The following is a 20,238-nucleotide window of genomic DNA, read 5'->3' on the forward strand; positions in this document are numbered from 1 at the left end:
AGAATGGTATGAAGTGTCATATTTGTCATAAAACCATAGTTTATTTTTATTATCATTTTAGATTAATTTTACCACTAAACCTAAGTAAAGATAAGAAATTCAGTAGCCAAAATATTCTCCCAACATTTATTTAGTAATCATTTAACATATATTTTGTGAAAGATAACACCCTCTCTCCTGCTGCAGTTCTTTTCTGGATTTATCTGTTTCATACTTTCCGTCACTTCCTTTATCCCTCTTTCAGAGATCAGTTGACCTCATTCTGTCCCAGGCCAACCCTTTCCCTTTCTCTGTTGACCTCCTTCTCTTGTTTCCTTTGACACTGCACTCTCTTTCTTTTTTGCTGCCTCTCTCTTTTGCACTCATCTGAAGCCTTACCCTTTTTGCTCTCTTTCCATCCCCTGAGCCTATAGTAAATTCAAGTGTCTCCCATCCTGGGCAAGAAGCCTTTTGTGACTCCATTTCCCTCTCTGTTTCTTTTTTTTTTTTTTTAATTGGAGGCTAATTACTTTACAGTATTGTAGTGGGTTTTGCCATACATTGACATGAATCAGCCATGGGTGTATATGTGTTCCCCATCCTGACTCCCCTCTCACCTCCCTCCCCATCCCATACCTCAGGGTCATCCCAGTGCAACGGCCCTGAGCACCTTGTCTCATGCATCAAATCTGGACTGGCGATCTATTTCACATATGATAATATACATGTTTCAATGCTATTCTCTCAAATCATCCCACCCTTGCCTTCTCCCACAGAGTCCAAAAGACTGTTCTATACATCTCTGTCTCTTTTGCTGTCTCGCATATAGGGTCATCATTACCATCTTTCTAGCCTCTCTTCCTTCTCATGTCTCTTTGGTCTAGAAAACACAATTATTAGTACTGATTCCATGTTCTTTCATGGTACATCATCCCTCTTCATTCTGTCTTGTGGCTATGCCACTTAAATACAAAAAAATATCAATAACTATCTTAACTGGCTGATCCAAGGCATATTTTACAATTCTTATTTTACTTGATGTACTGGCTATCTGAAACTGTGGACCACTGTATCCTTTTTGAAATCTTTTCACTATAGGCTTTTTGACACAACTCTATGACAGTTTCTATTCCCTATCCATCATAAACTCCTTTTATTTTTCTCACCTAAAAAATATTGACATTTATCGAGGCTAGACCCTAACTCACTTTTTGCATTGTACACATATTCTTTGGTAGACCGAATCCACTTTGTGGTTTTATATACTGTTGACTCGTCAGTCTCTTTTTTAAGCCTGAGACTACCTACACAGCATTTCAAAATGGCTGTCTCATTGTCCATAAATCCCTACAAGCACTGTTTCTTCTTCCATATATTCTTAATTTTTTTGGCCACAGCATGCAACTTGGGGGAATCTTAGTTCCCCAATGAGGGATCAAACCCGTGGCCCTGGCAGTGAGAGCACCAAGTCCTAACCACTAGACTATTAGGGAAGTCCGTTTTCAAATATTCTTTGTATGTTATCAGGTGGTGGCACTACCAAACTTATCCAAACTAGAAAACCCAAGAGTTATCCTTGATTCCTTGTACTATTTTACTATCTATCACTTATTGATTACTATACCTTTTTGTTAATACCCCCTAAATATTTCTTGAATTTACTCCTTTTCTGCCCCTTTTATCACTGTCCTCACTTTGATTTTCATCTTCACTCTCCCAGTCTTCTGAAATAGTCCACTTGCCTTCATCTTGTTTCTTTCCAATCTCTTCTACACTGTAATCAGAGTTACCATATTAAATACTTGCTTCACACTACTGCTTCTGGGAAACCTTTCAGTGCTTCTCTGTTGCTCTTAGGGTAATTTCCTGAGTATGTCATAGGTATCCCACCATAAACTGGCCACTCTCATCTCATCCGCTTCTTGCCTCAAATTTCACAGTCCAGTAATACTGAATTTCTTTTCAATGTCCTTACATAGCATTCTATTTTTCCTTCTGTGAATTTATAGGAGCTGCCTCCTTTGCCAGGAATGCCTTCCCTCTGCCCTTTGACAGGCCAACATCTATACACTCTAGGTGTCATTCTTTCCAAGAAGCGTCCAGTCACTCTCTTTAGTAACTAGTACCTGCCACTGTTATTGTACTTAAACCACATTACTTTTTGAAGACAGGACTGGTATTGTGTCTAATCATCTGCATGACCCCTGCATCTAGCATAGTGCCAAATACACAGTGTATCTTCAATAAATATTTTATGGTATAACTAAAGAGAATAAAGAACAAATAACACCGGTGACATTTTAAACTTAACATCTCTGAACTATCTTGAAAGTACAACTTCTAAGAGTCATTCTGAGGGTTAATAAGTAAAATTTCCAATTTGGCTTTTATCATGAAATGCTCTTTCCTGGCTCCTCCCCCTCTCCCCCGCCACATGCATATCATTCGTATGTCTTGTTTGAGAATTTGAGGATTTCTGTAGGTCTCAGTTCATGTCCATTAAGAATGTCAGAGGCCTGTTGCTCCCAAGAGGTATGATGGTAGTCATACCATCATAGCACAAGTGACCTGAAGGGTGTGTGCCAGGTGCTGAAGGACATCAGAGGAGGGAAAGGGTCTCTGTTCACTTCCTCAGGGAATGTGAGTTGTGGTTTCTCTGAAAGTAGATTAAATCCTAATGGTTTGTGTTAACATGCTTTAAAAAAAAAAATCAAGACAAATGGGAAGAAAAAAAGGGAAGAAGAAAGAAATGGCTGATTTTTTTAAGGAGAAATATGTACTTTAAAATTTTAATTTAGACATTTTAAATCCTGTATTTGCATTGTTTCCAGGCCTGTTCTTGCTACATTTCAAAAGAATAATGGAAACTAGGAAGTATATTTTATACTTTCTGTTTGTATCTTTTACTTTCCACTGGACTCTCTCAGTACCTTTATGGTTTGTGCTTTTCCCCTGCATTCTTGCTGTTCTTGTAGATCCTTCTGTCTTAAGAGGCCCTCTCTTGGGCCACACGGATGCAGTCTGGGGCTTGGCCTACAGTGCGGCACACCAGCGTTTGTTGTCCTGTTCAGCAGATGGCACTCTCCGTTTGTGGAATACAACTGAGGTTGCTCCAGCCCTGAGTGTGTTTAACGATAATCAAGGTACATACCTTTTTCTCCTTTTTCTTACAGAGTCTTTTATAAAATGTCTTGTTTTAAAAGAAACAAATAGATGATTCTGCAAACTTGTACTGTTCTAAATTTAATTTGAAGAGTTTTTTTTTTTTTAAGCAGTGAAAATATATTTGCTTGAATTTCCAACTTAGTATGTATAATTTTAAAAAGCATACTATTTGGTGAAGTAGCAGGCATTTGTTTTGAATTTTTAAAAATTGAAATAATTTGTATACAGTCAAAAACAGATATTAAGGATACATTTTCATGAGTTTGACAAATGCATGAAACTTTTGCTTCTATCAAGATAGAGAATGTTTCCTTCAGTGCCCGAAAGTTTCTCTGTGTTGTTCACAGTCCTCTCCTCCCCTCATTCCCAACCAGAGGTACCCACTGTTGTGGTTTCTTTCGTTACAAATTAGTTTTGTCTATTCTAAAACTTAATATAAATGAAGTCGTACAATGCATACTCTTTTTATATCTGACATTTTACTCTTACTGTAATGTTCTTGTTGTTTATCCATGTGGTAATAAATGTTAATAATTTTATTGTTTGTAGTATTTCTTTAAACCGCTGTGTTTATAATTTACCTCTTGATGAATATTTGGCTTGTTTCTAGATTTTTCCTATTATGAACAAAACTCCTATGAACTTTTTTTTTTTTTTAATCACAGGCAGGTAAAGACCTGTAAATAGAATTTTGGGGCTGTAGAAGTAGATTTATGTATTTAACTATTTAACTTTATGTGGCATCACCAAACTTTCTTTGAAAGCGGTTGTGCCATGTTGTACCACTGATTGTGTGTGAGAATTCTAGGCCCCCTACATCCTTAATTACAAACATTTGTTGTTGATAGTATAATTAATTTTAGCCATTTTGATGGGTGTGTGCAGCAGTATATTTCATTGTCTTTTTAAGTTGTATTTCTTTGGTGGCTATGTTGAGCACTCTTTTTGTGTACTCATTGTCCATTAATGTATCTTCTTCTGGAAGATACACATTTTTGAACTGTTAGTTTACTTAGAGTTTGAACCAGATTTTAAAAATCAGATTATGATCACATATACATAGAATTTCATTTTCAATGTTTATAAAAAGTTCCAGATTTTAACCAAGTTTTACCCTATTCTAAATGATAAATAAAATTGTCTTTATTCGTGAGCTGCCATAACTTGTGCCTAGGTTTTGATGAGTTGCCTGCATTTGATATTTGTATGACTCCACCAATAAATACCAATTTGAAATTTTACTTCTTAAATTCCATATTTTTAGTGAGTTAGAATTCCTAGTAACTCACTAAAGTTAGATGGGCTTCTAAAATGAAGAATTCCCATGATGCCCCTCTAAACCTCAGGTTGATTTGAGATGGAAGTAGAAAAACTTGTAGTCCATATGTTTTCCATTTATTCCTAAATAAAGGTTTGGATTCAATAAATACAGTAGCTGAGTGACTGGTAGAAGATGTGGTAAACAAGTAAGAATAGTAAAACAAACTAGGCCTAAAAGAGCTAATTCTTACTCTAACATTGAGCTTTGTTTTCTTCTTACACTGCTGCTTGTTTTGCTGTATTTGAAGCACATTGTAAAGTATACCCTACCTGACATTCTCTTCTAATATGTTTTGACTTATAGAACTGGGAGTCCCTGCCTCTGTGGATCTGGTGAGCAGTGACCCAAGCCATATGGTAGCATCATTCAGCAAAGGATACACAAGCATCTTTAACATGGAAACACAACAACGCATTCTCACTTTAGAATCCAACCTAGATTCAAGTATGTATACCAATTTTAAGTAGTATGTGTTTGGATCAATTTTTTAGTGTTATCAAAATTAGAATTACTAGAGTCAACAATGAAAAATACTTGTCATTATGAAGTATTCTGCCTCAAGATCATATAACACAGTTATATGTGAAGGATATAATGATTTACCATTGATTTTAAGTCTTTAGGTTAAGTTTATTCACATTTATAACTTTACTGGTTGAAGTAGCATTTAATCTATTCTAAAGAGAAGTCAAGTTTAATTTTATACCAAATGTTTAGTTTTCAATTATAATTGAAGAAAATAACATTTATTCTAAATACAGGCATATCTTGGAGTTATTGCAGGTTCAGTTTCAGACCTGTGAAATAAAGCGCATACATATCACAATAGAGTTAGTCACACGAAGCTTTTGTTTTTCCAGTGCATATTAGAGTTATGTTTACACTATACTAGAGACTGTTAAGTGTGCACATACCTTAATTTAAAAATATTTTGTTGCTGAAAAATGCTAACTATCATCTGAGCCTTCAGTGAGTCACAATCTTTTGCCTGGGGGAAGGTCTCACCATGATGCTCATGGATGACTGATCAGAGTGGTGGTTGCTGAAGGTTGGGGTGACTATAGCAGTTTCTTAAATAAGACAACAGTGAAGTTTGCTGCATCAATTGACTCTTCCTTTCACAAACAACTTCTCTATAGCATGCATGGATGTTTGATAGCATTCTACTCACAGTAGAACTCCTTTCAAAATGGGAGTCAGTCTTTTCAAACCCTGCCACTGCTTGATCAACAAGATATATATAATTATGTGACCTTTGTTGTCATTTCAACAGTCTTCACAACATCCTCCCCAAAAATACATTCCTTCTCAAGAAATCACTTTCTTTGCTCATCCATAAGAAGCATTTTCTCATCCATCATGGTTTTATCATGCTGCTGCTGCTGCTAAGGCGCTTCAGTCGTGTCCGACTCTGTGCGACCCCATAGACGGCAGCCCACCAGGTTTCGCTGTCCCTGGGATTCTGCAGGCAAGAACACTGGAGTGGGTTGCCATTGCCTTCTCCGGTTTCATCATGAGATTGCAGCAATTCAGTCACATCATCAGGCTTCACTTCTAATTCTAGTTCTCTTGCTATTTCCACCATACCCAAAACTTCCTTCACTGAAGTCTTGAACCTCTCATAGTCATCCATGAGGGTTGGAACTAACATTTTCCAAACTCCTGTTCGTGTTGACATTTTGACTGCTTCTCATGAATCACAAATACTTTTAATGGCATCTAGAATGATAAATCCTTTCCAGAAGGTTTTCAATTGACTTTGCTCAGATCCATCAGAGAAATCACTATCTATGGCAGCTGTAAACTGAAGAAATGTATTCCTTAAATAATAAGACTTGAAGGTCAAAATCACTTCTTGATCCATGGGCTGTAGAATGAAGGTTTTGTTAGGAGGCATGAAAAACCATGAATCTTGTACGTCTCTATCAGAGCTCTTGGGTGACATTGTCAGTGAACAATAATATTTTGAAAGGAATCTTCTTTTCTGAGCAGTAGTTCTCAAGAGTAGGCTTAAAATATTCAGTAAACTATGTTGTAAGCATATATGCTGTCATCCAGGCTTTGTTGTTCCCTTTATAAAGCAAAGACAGAGTATAAGGACCATAGAATTTTCAGAATGTTAAATGAGCATTGGCTCATTTAAGTCACCAGCTACATTACCCCTGACTTACTACGTTAAGTCACCAGCTACATTAACCCCTAACAAGAGAGTCAGCCTGTTGAGACTTTGAAGCCAGGTATTGACTTCCCTCTAGCTATGAAAGTCCTAGGTGGCAATTTCTTCCAATAGAAAGCTGTTTTGTCAACACTGATCTGTTATTTAGTGTAGCCACCTTTATTCATTATCTCAGCTAGATCTGGATAAATTGCTGCAGCTTCCACATCAGCGCTTGCTACTTCACTTTGCACTTTCATGTGATAGATACAGCTTCTTTCCTTAAACTTCATGAACCCACTTCTGCTAGCTTCAAACTTTTCTTCTGCAGCTTTCTCACCTCTTTCAGCCTTTGTAGAATTAAAGAGTTAGGACCTTGCTCTAGATTAGGCTTTGGCTTAAGGGAATGTTGTGGCTGGTTTGATCTTTTATCCAGACCACTAAAACTTTCTCCACATTGTTTTGTATTCTTATCATCTATGTTTTCACTAGAGTAGCATTTTCAATTTTCTTCAAGAACTTTTTCCTTTGCAGTCACAACTTGGCTAACTGTTCAGAGCAAGAGACCTAGCTTTAGGCCTATCTTTTCGACATGTCTCCCTCACTAAGCTTAACCATTTCTGGCTTTTGATTTAAAGTGAGAAGTGTGTATAAGTCTTCCTTCATTTGAACACTTGGTCATTGTAGGGTTATTGATTGGTCTAATTTCAATATTTTTGTGCTTCAGAGACTTATTAGGAAGGCTCCCCCGAGAGGGAGAGAGATGGGGTTTACAGCTGGTCAGTGGTACAACCGACCGGTATTTATCAAGTTCACCATCTTATATGGGTGCCGTTCATAGCACCCCAAAACAATTACATCAGTAGTACCAAGGATTAGAAACCACAGATCACCATAACAAATAATAACAATATTATTGTTAATAATAATAGATATAAAAGTTTGAAATATTGCAAGAATTACCAAAATGTGACATAGACACAAAGTGAACAAATTTCTGTTGAAAAACTGGAACAAATAGACTTCCTAAGTACAGAGTTGCCACAGAACTTCAATTTGTAAAAAAAACACGATATTTGCAAAGCACAACAAAATATTTTATACAATGCCTGTATAAAATAAATCTGTTTTTCATAATGTTATATTTTTAATTATAGTTTCTATACAATATTATATGTTACAGGTATACAGTATAGTGATTCACAATTTTTAAAAGTTATTCTCCATTTATAATTATTACAAAATATTGGTTGTATTCCTCGTGTTGCACAGTATATCCTTGTAGCTTATTTTATACCTAATAGCTTATACCTTGTACTTCCCTACCCCTATATTGCCCTTCCCCCCTCATAATTTTATCTTTAAAATCAGCTTCTTTTTATAAATGACACAGTTCAGTACTGATTAGAAAATAGATCACGTTATGCCTCTCAGAATCCCAAATCTGAATCTTCTTATTGGATACCAGAAACCAGGAAATAATTACTCAGATTGTGAAGAAGATAATACAGAATGCTTTGGAGTTTTGCCTTTTATAACCATTACTTTCTGCCTTTAGGCTTCAAACAAACAGTGAGTTTAGGCTGCAGTTGATAAAACTACATACACGTACAGTGTTGTTTTAATCTGAGAACTAGCTTTAAATATGATTACCATGATGAGTGTGCTCATGTGCATGAATATGTGTGACTCTGTCTCCGCTCCCTTTTATCTTTTTCTCTCAAAAAATTCCTTCATACCATTTTGGCTTTCTTCATTTTCTCTTTCCAATCTGTTGTTCTTTGTTTTCTCCTGGTATCCTGTAAGAATTATTTAGGGAGGTAGGTTTGAATGGAGCTTTGAACTATTTGGATGTAAAAGAGACAAAAAAGTAAAAACTGAGATTATGGAATAGGAAAATGAATTTTTTCTTTTTGCCAAGAAATACATTTTAGACTTTCAGTAAATTTATTTTTTTTTATTTTTTATTTTTTTTATAAATTTATTTATTTTAGTTGGGAGCTAATTACTTTACAATATTGTAATAGTTTTTGCCATACATTGACATGAATCAGCCATGGGTTTACATGTGTTCCCCTTCCTGGACCCCCCACCCACCTCCCTCCCCATCCCATCCTTCTGGATCATCCCATTGCCCCGGCCCTGAGCCCTTGTCACATGCATCGAACATGGAATGGTGTTCTGTTTCACATATGATAATATACATGTTTCAATGCTATTCTCCCAGAACGTCCCACCCTCACCTTCTCCCTCAGAGTCCATAAAATTGTTCCATGCATCTGTGTCTCTTATTCTGTCTCGCATATAGGGTTATCGTTACCATCTTTCAAATTCCATATATATGCATTAGTATACTGTATTGTTGTTTTTCTTTCTGGCTTACTTCACTCTGTATAATGGGCTCCAGTTTCATCCATCTCAGTAGAACCGATTCAAATGTATTTTTTTTTTTAATGGCTGAGTAATATTCCATTGTGTATATGTACCACAGCTTCCTTATCCATTCGTCTGCTGATGGACATCTAGGTTGCTTCCATGTCCTGGCTATTGTAAACAGTGCTGCGATGAACATTGGGGTACACGCGTCTCTTTCAATTCTGGTTTCCTCGGTGTATATGCCCAGCAGTGGGATTGCTGGGTCATATGGCAGTTCTATTCCCAGTTTTTTAAGGAATCTCCACACTGTTCTCCATAGTGGCTGTACTAGTTTGCATTCCCACCAACAGTGTAAGAGGGTTCCCTTTTCTCCACACCCTCTCCAGCATTTATTGCTTGTAGACTTTTGGATAGCAGCCATTCTGACTGGTGTGAAATGATACCTCATTGTGGTTTTGATTTGCATTTCTCTAATAATGAGTGATGTTGAGCATCTTTTCATGTGTTTGTTAGCCATCTGTATGTCTTCTTTGGAGAAATGTCTGTTTAGTTCTTTGGCCCATTTTTTGATTGGGTCGTTTATTTTTCTGGAATTCAGCTGCAGAAGTTGCTTGTATATTTTTGAGATTAATTGTTTGTCTGTTGCTTCATTTGCTATTATTTTCTCCCATTCTGAAGGCTGTCTTTTCACCTTGCTTATAGTTTCCTTTGTTGTGCAAAAGCTTTTAATTTTAATTAGGTCCCATTTGTTTATTTTTGCTTTTATTTCCAATATTCTGGGAGGTGGGTCATGGAGGATCCTGCTGTGATTTATGTCGGAGAGTGTTTTGCCTATGTTTTCCTCTAGGAGTTTTATTGTTTCTGGTCTTACGTTTAGATCTTTAATCCATTTTGAGTTTATTTTTGTGTACGGTGTTAGGAAGTGTTCTAGTTTCATTCTTTTACAAGTGGTTGACCAGTTTTCCCAGCACCACTTGTTAAAGAGATTGTCTTTTCTCCATTGTATATTCTTGCCTCCTTTGTCGAAGATAAGGTGTCCATATGTGCGTGGGTTTATCTCTGGGCTTTCTATTTTGTTCCATTGATCTATATTTCTATCTTTGTGCCAGTACCATACTGTCTTGATGACTGTGGCTTTGTAGTAGAGCCTGAAGTCAGGCAGGTTGATTCCTCCAGTTCCATTCTTCTTCCTCAAGATTGCTTTGGCTATTCGAGGTTTCTTATATTTCCATACAAATTGTGAGATGATTTGTTCCAGTTCTGTGAAAAATACCATTGGTAGCTTGATAGGGATTGCATTGAATCTATAGATTGCTTTGGGTAGTATACTCATTTTCACTATATTAATTCTTCCAATCCATGAACACGGTATATTTCTCCATCTGTTTGTGTCCTCTTTGATTTCTTTCATCAGTGTTTTATAGTTTTCTATATATAAGTCTTTTGTTTCTTTAGGTAGATATATTCCTAAATATTTTATTCTTTTTGTTGCAATGGTGAATGGTATTGTTTCCTTAATTTCTCTTTCTGTTTTCTCATTAGACTTTCAGTAAATTTAAAATAGTGCTTAGATATATGACCTAGAGCTACTATGCTGCTAAGTCGCTTCAGTCGTGTCTGACTCTGTGCGACCCCATAGACGGCAGCCCACCAGGCTCCGCCGTCCCTGGGATTCTCTAGGCAAGAATACTGGAGTGGGTTGCCATTTCCTTCTCCAGTGCATGAAAGGGAAAAGTGAAAGTGAAGTCGCTCAGTCGTGTCCGACTCTTTGCGACCCCATGGACTGTAGCCTACCAGGCTCCTCCATCCATGGGATTTTCCAGGCAAGAGTACTGGAGTGGGGTGCCATTGCCTTCTCCAAGAGCTACTATAGTAAGATGAAAAACCAGTATGAAATTAAGACGGTTGTAAACATTTAAAAAATTTCCTTCAGAGATTACCATTCATTCTTTGAATGTTCTCAGCATAAATGTTGATTTTAATGACTGCTACAAATTAATGAGATCTCAAGTTAGGGTTTCCCTGGTGGCTCAGATAAAGAATCTGCCTGCAGTGCAGGAGACCAGGTTTGATCCCTGAGCTGGGAAGATCTCCTGGAGAAGGAAATGGCAACCTACTCTGTTATTCTTGCCTGGAGAATTCCATGGACACAGGAGCCTGACAGGCTATAGTCCATGACATCAAAAGAGTAGGACAGGACTGAGAGACCTAACACTTTCACTTTCACTTTTTTTTCACTTTCAAGTCCAGTGACTGAGATGCATAAACTGAGCTAGGAAATTCCATTTTCCCCCAAGATGTTTAACTGTAAAGTCATATGACATTTTTGCCTGATCAGTTCAGTTCAGTCACTCAGTCATATCCGACTCTTTTCAACCCCATGGACTGCAGCACGCCAGGCTTCCCTGTCCGTCACCACTTGCTCAAACTAATGTCCATCAAGTCAGTGATGCCATCCAACCATCTCATCCTCTCTTCTCCCCTTCTCCTCCTGCCTTCAATCTTACCCAGCATCAGGGTCTTTTCCAGTGAGTCAGCTCTTCCCATCAGGTGGGCAAAGTATTGGAGCTTCGGTATCAGTCCTTCCAGTGAAGATTCAGGACTGATTTCCTTTAAGCCTTCCAGTGAAGATTCAGGACTGATTTCCTTTAGGATTGACTGGTTTGATATCCTTGCAGTCCAAGGGACTCACAAGAGTCTTCTCCAAAACCACAGTTCAAAAGCATCAATTCTTCAGCACTCAGCTTTCTTTATGGTCCAGCTCTCACACCCATACATGACTCCTGGAAAAACCATAGCTTTGACTAGACAGAGCTTTGTCGGCAAAGTAATGTCCCTGCTTTTTAATATGCTATCTAGGTTGGGCATAGCTTTTCTTCCAAGGAGCAAGCGTCTTTTAATTTCATGGCTGCAGTCACCATCTGCAGTGATTTTGGAGCCCAAGAAAATAAAGTCACTTACTGTTTCGATTGTTTCCCCATCTATTTGCCATGAAGTGATGGCATCAGTTGAGCTATTTCAAATCCTCAAAGGTGATGCTGTGAAAGTGCTGCACTCGATATGCCAGCAAATCTGGAAAACTCAGCAGTGGCCACAGGACTGGAAGAGGTCATTCTTCGTTCCAATCCCAAAGAAAGGCAATGCCAAAGAATGCTCAAACTACCGCACAATTGCACTCATCTCACATGCTAGTAAAGTAATGCTCAAAATTCTCCAAGCCAGGCTTCAGCAATACGTGAACCGTGAACTTCCAGATGTTCAAGCTGGTTTTAGAAAAGGCAGAGGAACCAGAGATCAAATTGCCAATATCCGCTGGATCATCGAAAAAGCAAGAGAGTTCCAGAAAAACATCTATTTCTGCTTTATTGACTATGCCAAAGCCTTTGACTTTGTGGATCACAATAAACTGTGGAAAATTCTGAAAGAGATGGGAATACCAGACCATCTGTCCTGTCTCTTGAGAAACCTGTATGCAGGTCAGGAGGCAAAAGTTAGAACTGGACATGAAACAACAGACTGGTTCCAAATAGGAAAAGGAATACGTCAAGGCTGTATGTTGTCACCCTGCTTATTTAACTTCTATGCAGAGTACATCATGAGAAACGCTGGGCTGGAAGAAACACAAGCTGGAATCAAGATTGCCAGGAGAAATATCAATAACCTCAGATATGCGGATGACACCACCCTTATGGCAGAAAGTGAAGAAGAACTAAAGAGCCTCTTGATGAAGGTGAAAGAGGAGAGTGAAAAAGTTGGCTTAAAGCTCAACGTTCAGAAAACTAAGATCATGGCATCCAGTCCCATCACTTCATGGGAAATAGATGGGGAAACAGTGGAAACAGTGTCAGACTTTATTTTTTTGGGCTCCAAAATCACTGGTGATGGTGATTGCAGCCATGAAATTAAAACACGCTTACTCCTTGGAAGGAAGGTTATGGCCAACCTAGATAGCATATTTAAAAGCAGAGACATTACTTTGCCAACGAAAGTACGTCTAGTCAAGGCTATGGTTTTTCCAGTGGTGATGTATGGATGTGAGAGTTGGACGGTGAAGAAAGCTGAGCGCCGAAGAATTGATGCTTTTGAACTGTGGTGTTGGAGAAGACTCTTGAGAGTCCCTTGGACTGCAAGGAGATCCAATCAATCCATCATAAAAGAGATCAATCCTGGGTATTCATTGGAAGGTCTGATGTTGAAGCTGAAACTCCAATACTTTGGGCACCTCATGTGAAGGGTTGACTCATTGGAAAAGACCCTAATGCTGGGTAGGATTGAGGGCGGGAGGAGAAGGGGATGACAGAGGATGAGATGGTTGGATGGCATCACTGACTCGATGGACATGGGTTTGGGTAGACTCTGGGAGTTGGTGATGGACAGAGAGGCCTGGCGTGCTGCAATTCATGGGGTTGCAAAGAGTCGGACACGACTGAGCGACTGAACTAAACTAATGGCATCAGATGCCATGATCTTAGTTTTCTGAATATTGAGTTTTAAGCCAGCTTTTTCACTCTCCTCTTTCACTTTCATCAAGGGGCTCTTTAGTTCCTCTTTGCTTTCTTCCCTGAGGGTTGTATCATCTGCATCTCTGTGGTTATTGTTATTTCTCCCGGCAATCTTGATTCCAGCTTGTGCTTCATCCAGCCCAGCATTTCACACGACGTACTCTGCATATAAGTTAAATAAGCAGGGTGACAATATACAGCCTTGACATACTCCTTTCCCATTTTCCAACCAGTCCGTTGTTCCATGTCCAGTTCTAGCTGTTGCTTCTTGACCTGCATACAGATTTCTCAGGAGGCAGCTCAGGTGGTCTGGTATTCCCATCTCTTTAAGAATTTTCCACAGTTTATTGTGATCCACACAGTCAAAGGCTTTGGCATAGTCAATAAAGCAGAAGTAGATGTTTTTCTGGAATTCTCTTGCTTTTTCTGTGATCCACAGATATTTGATCTCTGGTTCCTTGGCGATTTTTAAATCCAGCTTGAACATCTGGAAGTTCTTGGTTCACATACATTTGAAGCCTAGGTTGGAGAATTTTGAGCATTACTTTACTAGCGTGTGAGATGAGTGCAATTGTGTGATAATTTGAACATTCTTTGGCATTGCCTTTCTTTGGGATTAGAATGAAACTAGAAGTATTTTCTGAAGAAGACTCCCAAGAACGTTTTGAAAAAAGGCAGCATTAATGGAATAAGTGATAATTCTTTTAGATTATGATGATACGTCCTGACATTTCCTAAATTACCAGTTTTATTACTTTAGAGTTATATGAAACAAACTTAGTGCTCTCTACTGTGACTACTGTAGTCCCTTAGCTGTTTATGTTTGACTGTGTTATTGTATTATGGAATTTAGTAGGTGTTTTTTAAATTGAAGTTCAGACCAAACATGTTTTACGCTAAAAGTGAATTTTGTATAATTTAGAAGGATGAAAGATGTTTGTTCTTACAATCGAAATAAATTACCTGCCTTCTTGTTAGTGGTGACTGGGCTTGATTAAGTCGAAGGTAGTTGTAAGAGGTAATTGAGTATTTGTGAATCCATTTCTCAGTTGCAAGCTGAATATACATAAATATTTGGAGGATTGTTTTAGGTTCATTGTTAGAATAATGGCTGGTAGGTCTTTATTTCTAGTGTTCTTTGCATTTGCTGACTTTTACTTATCTGACTTACCATCAGTGGAGAAACTTCCTTAAAAAGTATTACTAAATAAGAACTTTCTTTTGCCTGATTTCTATCATACTCATTTTCTAGATCTCAGTGTAATTGAAGCTCTTCTCAGAAACCTCTCTCTCAAAATGTATGGGATATTTTACTTAAAGTATTTTTGTTGTTGTTGTTATTCTCCTGATAGACCTTAAAAAGGATATTGCTCAATGGTGTGTTATTTCTGGCGGAAAAAGCATCCATAGAATGAATTTTGAATCTAAATTCTTTGTCTAGGGCCATTTAAAATGAGTGTAACCAACCCAGAGTTCATTCCACATGGTCAGGTGACTTTTTTTGTGCACATAGATAACAGACTGAGTGGCCACCTGCTGTCAGCAATGGAAAAAAGACTGTTTTCAGCTTTTAAGAGGTCATGTTTCTAGGTACCATATGAAAATCCAGTAGAGTAGACTAATACTGGAGCTATTTTTAGCTGTACATAGTTGTATTTTCTGTTGTGAGTATAACTTCATGATACTTAGTCTGAGATTTAAAAAATTTTAAGACAAATTTATTTTTGAAGTTTTAAGTTTAAAGAAAAGTTTCAAAAATAGTATAAGAACTTCTGGCTACACTTCACCCAGATTCCCTAGTTTTTAACCTTTTGCCATATTAGTCATATTTACTTTGTCATTCTCTGTATGTGTGTGTACTTGAAAATTCTGAACCACTTAAAGAGACAGTATATCCCTATACCCCTAGGTCCTTTAGTATGTAATTCCTAAGAACAAGCGCATTCTCTGACAGCATATTACATTATCAAAATCAAGGAATTTACAATGACACAATGCTATTGTATGAGTTATTGTTTACACTCAAATTTGCTGGTTGCCCCAATATATACTCTGTAAGGACATCCCTTCTTCTTCCAATATTAATATTAATATAATAATTATTTTAACTTTGATATGTCTTAAATTAGTGTTATCTTCATGTAGATTTTTCCTTATCAAAAGTATGGTAACAAAAATCACTAAACATAAGTTCTTCATAATTGATTTCCATTTGATAAAAGACTTTCAGGAGGAACTTGTGATAGTTTAGGTACCTGTTTTGACAGTTGCCTGATTTGCATGAGTCATCTAGTTTGGGTAGAGTAGGCATTGGAATAGGTACTGGCTTTGTTACCATGATTTTGGGGACTATAACCGCTGTTTTCTGGACCTCAGTTCATTCACTAGATTAAGGACCTAATGACAATTGGCCCACCTGTCTCAGTGCACATGTATAATTAAGATCTCTTTGAAAACTATTAAATAGTGTACAAAAAGTACTGTTTGGATGCTGTTTTCAGATTCCATACATGGTAGATTGTCGATTGAAGACGATTTCTATTTTGATGAGAAGGAGAAGACTAAAGAGTTAAGAAGCTCCCTTTGTCATGTTTGTCTTTAGATAATGACCATGTGATAAAGAGCTCTGTGTCTAGACAAAGCTGGGATTTAAATTTGGAAATTTTCCACATGAAATAGTGATGGAATTTTCTGAAAGTGGCAGAAGTATGATAGACCACTGTCAAATGAGAGATGCCCATGGCTCTGGGCTAATTTCTCGGTGGCATCCCTACAGAGCAGGTGGTGGAAAGGAAATTCTAATTCCCAAGTACTTCTAGATTTGTCAGTAGAGTTTCTCAGACAAGTCTCATTTCCTAACATCACAGTTACGAATACAGTTGCAGAATAAATGAACTAAAGACAAATTAAAAGTCCATCATCTACTTTTCCAGGCTCTTATGTGAATGTTCAGTTCTTTTTTGTGTGAAGAAATGGTAGCTTTGACAAATTTGTGTTGCTCTTTAATTTTTTCTTTTTAGCAGCCAACTCTTCCTGCCAAATAAATAGAGTCATCAGTCACCCCACTCTTCCCATCAGCATCACTGCTCATGAAGACAGGCACATCAAATTCTATGATAACAATACAGGTAAGAATGTATTTAAATTGATTATTATTGAAAAAAAAATCACAACCGTAATTTTGGTGTCTGTCAGTGGCTTTATGGTCAGAGAATAGGCACTGAAACACAGATTCTCTCCTAGATCATTTGTTTTTACTTCATCTAACTGCAAAGAATTAGTGTTTATGATAGCATATGGGATCATCTTGGTTTATTTAATAGTAAATAGGTGCTATATTTTGGCCCTAGACCAAGGTTATTACTCTGAACATAATGAAAAATTCATTCAGATACCAATAAAATGTTAATATATTGTGGAAAAGTAGAAACATGTTGGAAGTACGGGCATATGATCTTTATATTTTGTTTAAAATTGTTTAATTTTTTAAGTGTTACAGATGGAAAACCCCTGAGTCATTTGATTTATTTTTCCATGGACTACTTTTTTCTGTTTTATAATACTGATTATTTGGTTCCAATGGATTTGCATTGGAGTATGGAAGCTTTTCCAATTTTTATTAGGTTATTTTTCACTAGTCTAAAGGAAATGCATGAAGAGCTGGTTGGGAGAAAAACTCACTGTTTTAGTAGCCATATTTACTTGAGAATCTGTTATTGACTTTTGTTAACTTTGTTTTGCTGCGATTGATGAATTTAGTATTTTTAATATCTTTGCATATACTCTTTCCACCAAAATTGTGGCCAGATTTTCTGTTCCTGTGTCTTTGTCGTAGTCTCTTCTTCTCTTTCCACAACCCATAATTTGCTTGTAGCTAAAGGATGCAGAGTTAGTGATTAATAATGTCTGAGTTTTACTTAATGAACATGGCTTAAAAGAATATTTGTGTACAAATTACTGACTTCCATATTGTGAAAGGCAAAAATATAATCTGAAAGTTGAGCTTTTGTTTCTCATCATCACCATGGCTAGAGCAAGGAGGGAGACATGCATTGTTTTAGCAGTTGGGAAAGTCTTTGATGCAGAGACTACACAAAGAGGGGTGGCTGGTGGAGCCAGTACAGCGTGGTAGCTGGCTGGTATTCAGGATGAGAAAAACTATTACTAAAGAGTAACAATCTCTTTTTCCAAAGGCAAACTGATCCACTCGATGGTAGCCCACCTAGAAGCCGTTACAAGTTTAGCAGTTGATCCAAATGGCCTGTACTTAATGTCTGGCAGTAAGTACAGCTTTGAATTATTTTTTATTCTTACTGTTTTCACATTTAATGTAATTTTTCTCTTAATTTCTTTTCTTTTAATATAGGTCATGACTGTTCAATACGTTTATGGAACCTAGAAAGTAAGACGTGTATCCAAGAGTTCACAGCTCATCGGAAAAAGTTTGAAGAATCAATTCATGATGTAGCTTTCCACCCATCCAAATGCTATATAGCCAGTGCTGGGGCGGATGCACTGGCTAAAGTCTTTGTATGACACAATGCATCATCTTCACCTTCTAGCTCTTTATAAGTAATCAACTGCACAAAAGAGATACAGAAGACCAGGGCAAGAGTCAGCCCATCCAGCCCTTTTGTTCTGCTGAAGGAGCACAGAGAACATTTGTTAAAGTATAGTTTTGCAATTCGTACACTGTTTTCTAAAACTAAGGTTTGTTCAGGTTGCTGCAAGCTCAGCTGAATCTGTGAGCCTGAAAACTTTAAAATTTTTCCCAAAACAGGAGCTTTTATTTCTGAGGTTGTTCTAATTCGCTAGGCAGGCCTGAGCGAAGAACAAACATAGGTTTTGCTTGTCCCTATTGAGTAAATAGGGCATATTATAAGGGATAATTAAAAAGCTTGATTACCGGGAATGAATAAAGGAAGAATGGCAATTTAGACTTAGTTCTCCCCTGAGAAATCTTGTTAAACATATTAGATAGTTAAAACGGTAATCTTTATCACATCTACTGTACTAACCCCTATGTGCATAATGACCAGACAGTGTTAAAATGAGTTTTTAATTTAGCTCTCCTTTCAACTGTTCTCATAAAGCACCTGGCAAAACATTTTACTTATTAGAGGGGAAAAAGATGCAATAATATGTTAAATATATTATTATTCAGAAATGCTAAACAAATATTTAGTTTGTAAGCAGATTTCTATATTGTATTAACATTTTTGAAAATAGATTTGGTACCATTCTAAAGTTTAGCTGTCAAAAATACTCACCATTATGAAGAATAGTTGATATGAGTCTGCTTTTACTAAAGAATTTAACTTATTCAGGTTTAAGATTCTGTTTATTTTTAATGGCAAGCAGGGCATATCTTTATAATGATTTCTGTTAATTTTAAATTTCACTCTATTCATGTGATATTTATAGTATCAGAGTGATTATTTCATATTGATGAAATCGTACCTTTTAGTGATTGAAAAGCTGGAAGTTACTTGCAAGTATTCACCAGAACCCACATAACCATGCTTCACATGATCTCTTTCTTGTCTCTGATATTAAAATTATCTGACACCTACCAAAAATAGTTCATAATTATTATGTTTTAATAGTCCAAAGGGTATGGTTAACCTCAGGCAGCTGCCTTTGCAGAATTACTAAATAAAGCAAATGTTTGTGCCCCAGAAGTTCCGTTATTAATATCTCCAAGAAGTAAAACCTCTTGGAAATCTGAATGGAATAGTTTGGTGTATAATATTGGCTAGAGGGTTCTCTCTTTCCTTCCCTTGCCCTACCCCACCTCCATGTTTCATTGGAATACATAGCATGTTTTAATGGGCAGTGAGTCAATATTGTTTCTGGGGAAAACCATATCTTGAAGGCCTGGGGTTCTCTGAGTTCACCTTACCAATGACCCACATAGGTTCAGCTCTTGGGATTTACATGACCCCACTGTCTGGACATGGTATGTAGACCTTATCCCTGAAGCTGTCTCCCCTCTTCCTCATGCACTTTCTTATTTGCCCAATATGGCAGAGACCAATCTGGAAATCAGAAATGTTACTAATTCGCAAATTTTCAGCAAAATGTACTTTTAATAGGCTCTCAGATGTAATTTCTACATTCCTATGCCCACATATTCCATTATCATAGCAATGACACTTTCTAATACGTACATCTACTCCCTGAAGAAGTATTAACATGATAGTGTGGATATTAATTGACAATTTTTCTTTAAAATTTCTGCTTATCTGCCTTGAGAATTCTGCAGTATACAGCCAGATTTTCTTTAAGGACCTTTGTTAAATTTTCCTGGTTGATACACAGATACACTTTATTTTGACACGGCTACCTTGTCATTTCATATGTGCTTAACAGTGGGCTCAAGGGACTGCTTTGTATATTGAAATGAATTGACCTGGACATGAGCTACCAGGTAAATGTTTATATTCCTATGCGGGTATAGAATTCCACATTGTGTTCGGTGAATTCCTTTCTGGCTTCTTCACAAAGTAAATAAATGATATCACTGACCTAACATTTGTAGAAGGATACTGGAAAATTTCAGTCAGGTGCTCTTAATTGTCATATTTGTGATGGATGATTACAAGCTATTGTTCTACCAATTATTGCTTTAATTACCTTCCAGGGTGTTCAGTGCCTGCTTTACTTCTGTCAACTGGAATTCTCAAAACTAAGACACTCTCTTCACCTGCATTTTAGGTCTCATGGTTGAAACTTTTCTA

The 20,238-nt window shown here is 37.1% G+C and overlaps 1 protein-coding gene across 10 annotated transcripts in view; it reads left to right on the forward strand.

The window, feature by feature from the left end:
• STRN (striatin) overlaps window positions 1-20,030 on the forward strand; it is a 115,385-nt gene extending 95,355 nt beyond the window's left edge. For 7 of the 10 annotated variants that reach the window (XM_081596230.1, XM_081596233.1, XM_081596237.1 and 4 more), the window contains 5 exons: window positions 2,955-3,122; window positions 4,769-4,909; window positions 16,519-16,626; window positions 17,692-17,778; window positions 17,865-20,030. In XM_081596230.1, coding sequence (XP_081452356.1) covers window positions 2,955-3,122; window positions 4,769-4,909; window positions 16,519-16,626; window positions 17,692-17,778; window positions 17,865-18,034 — 674 coding nt within the window. In that variant the 3' untranslated portion in view covers window positions 18,035-20,030. The remainder of the gene's footprint in view (window positions 1-2,954; window positions 3,123-4,768; window positions 4,910-16,518; window positions 16,627-17,691; window positions 17,779-17,864) is intronic. The other 3 variants (XM_081596231.1, XM_081596234.1, XM_081596236.1) reach the window with 1 other exon arrangement.
• Window positions 20,031-20,238: the final 208 nt, after the last annotated feature.

Source organism: Giraffa tippelskirchi, chromosome 4 (assembly GCF_054371585.1).
Source record: "Giraffa tippelskirchi isolate mGirTip1 chromosome 4, T2T-mGirTip1v1.2.pri, whole genome shotgun sequence".
NCBI classification, from domain to species: Eukaryota; Metazoa; Chordata; class Mammalia; order Artiodactyla; family Giraffidae; genus Giraffa; species Giraffa tippelskirchi.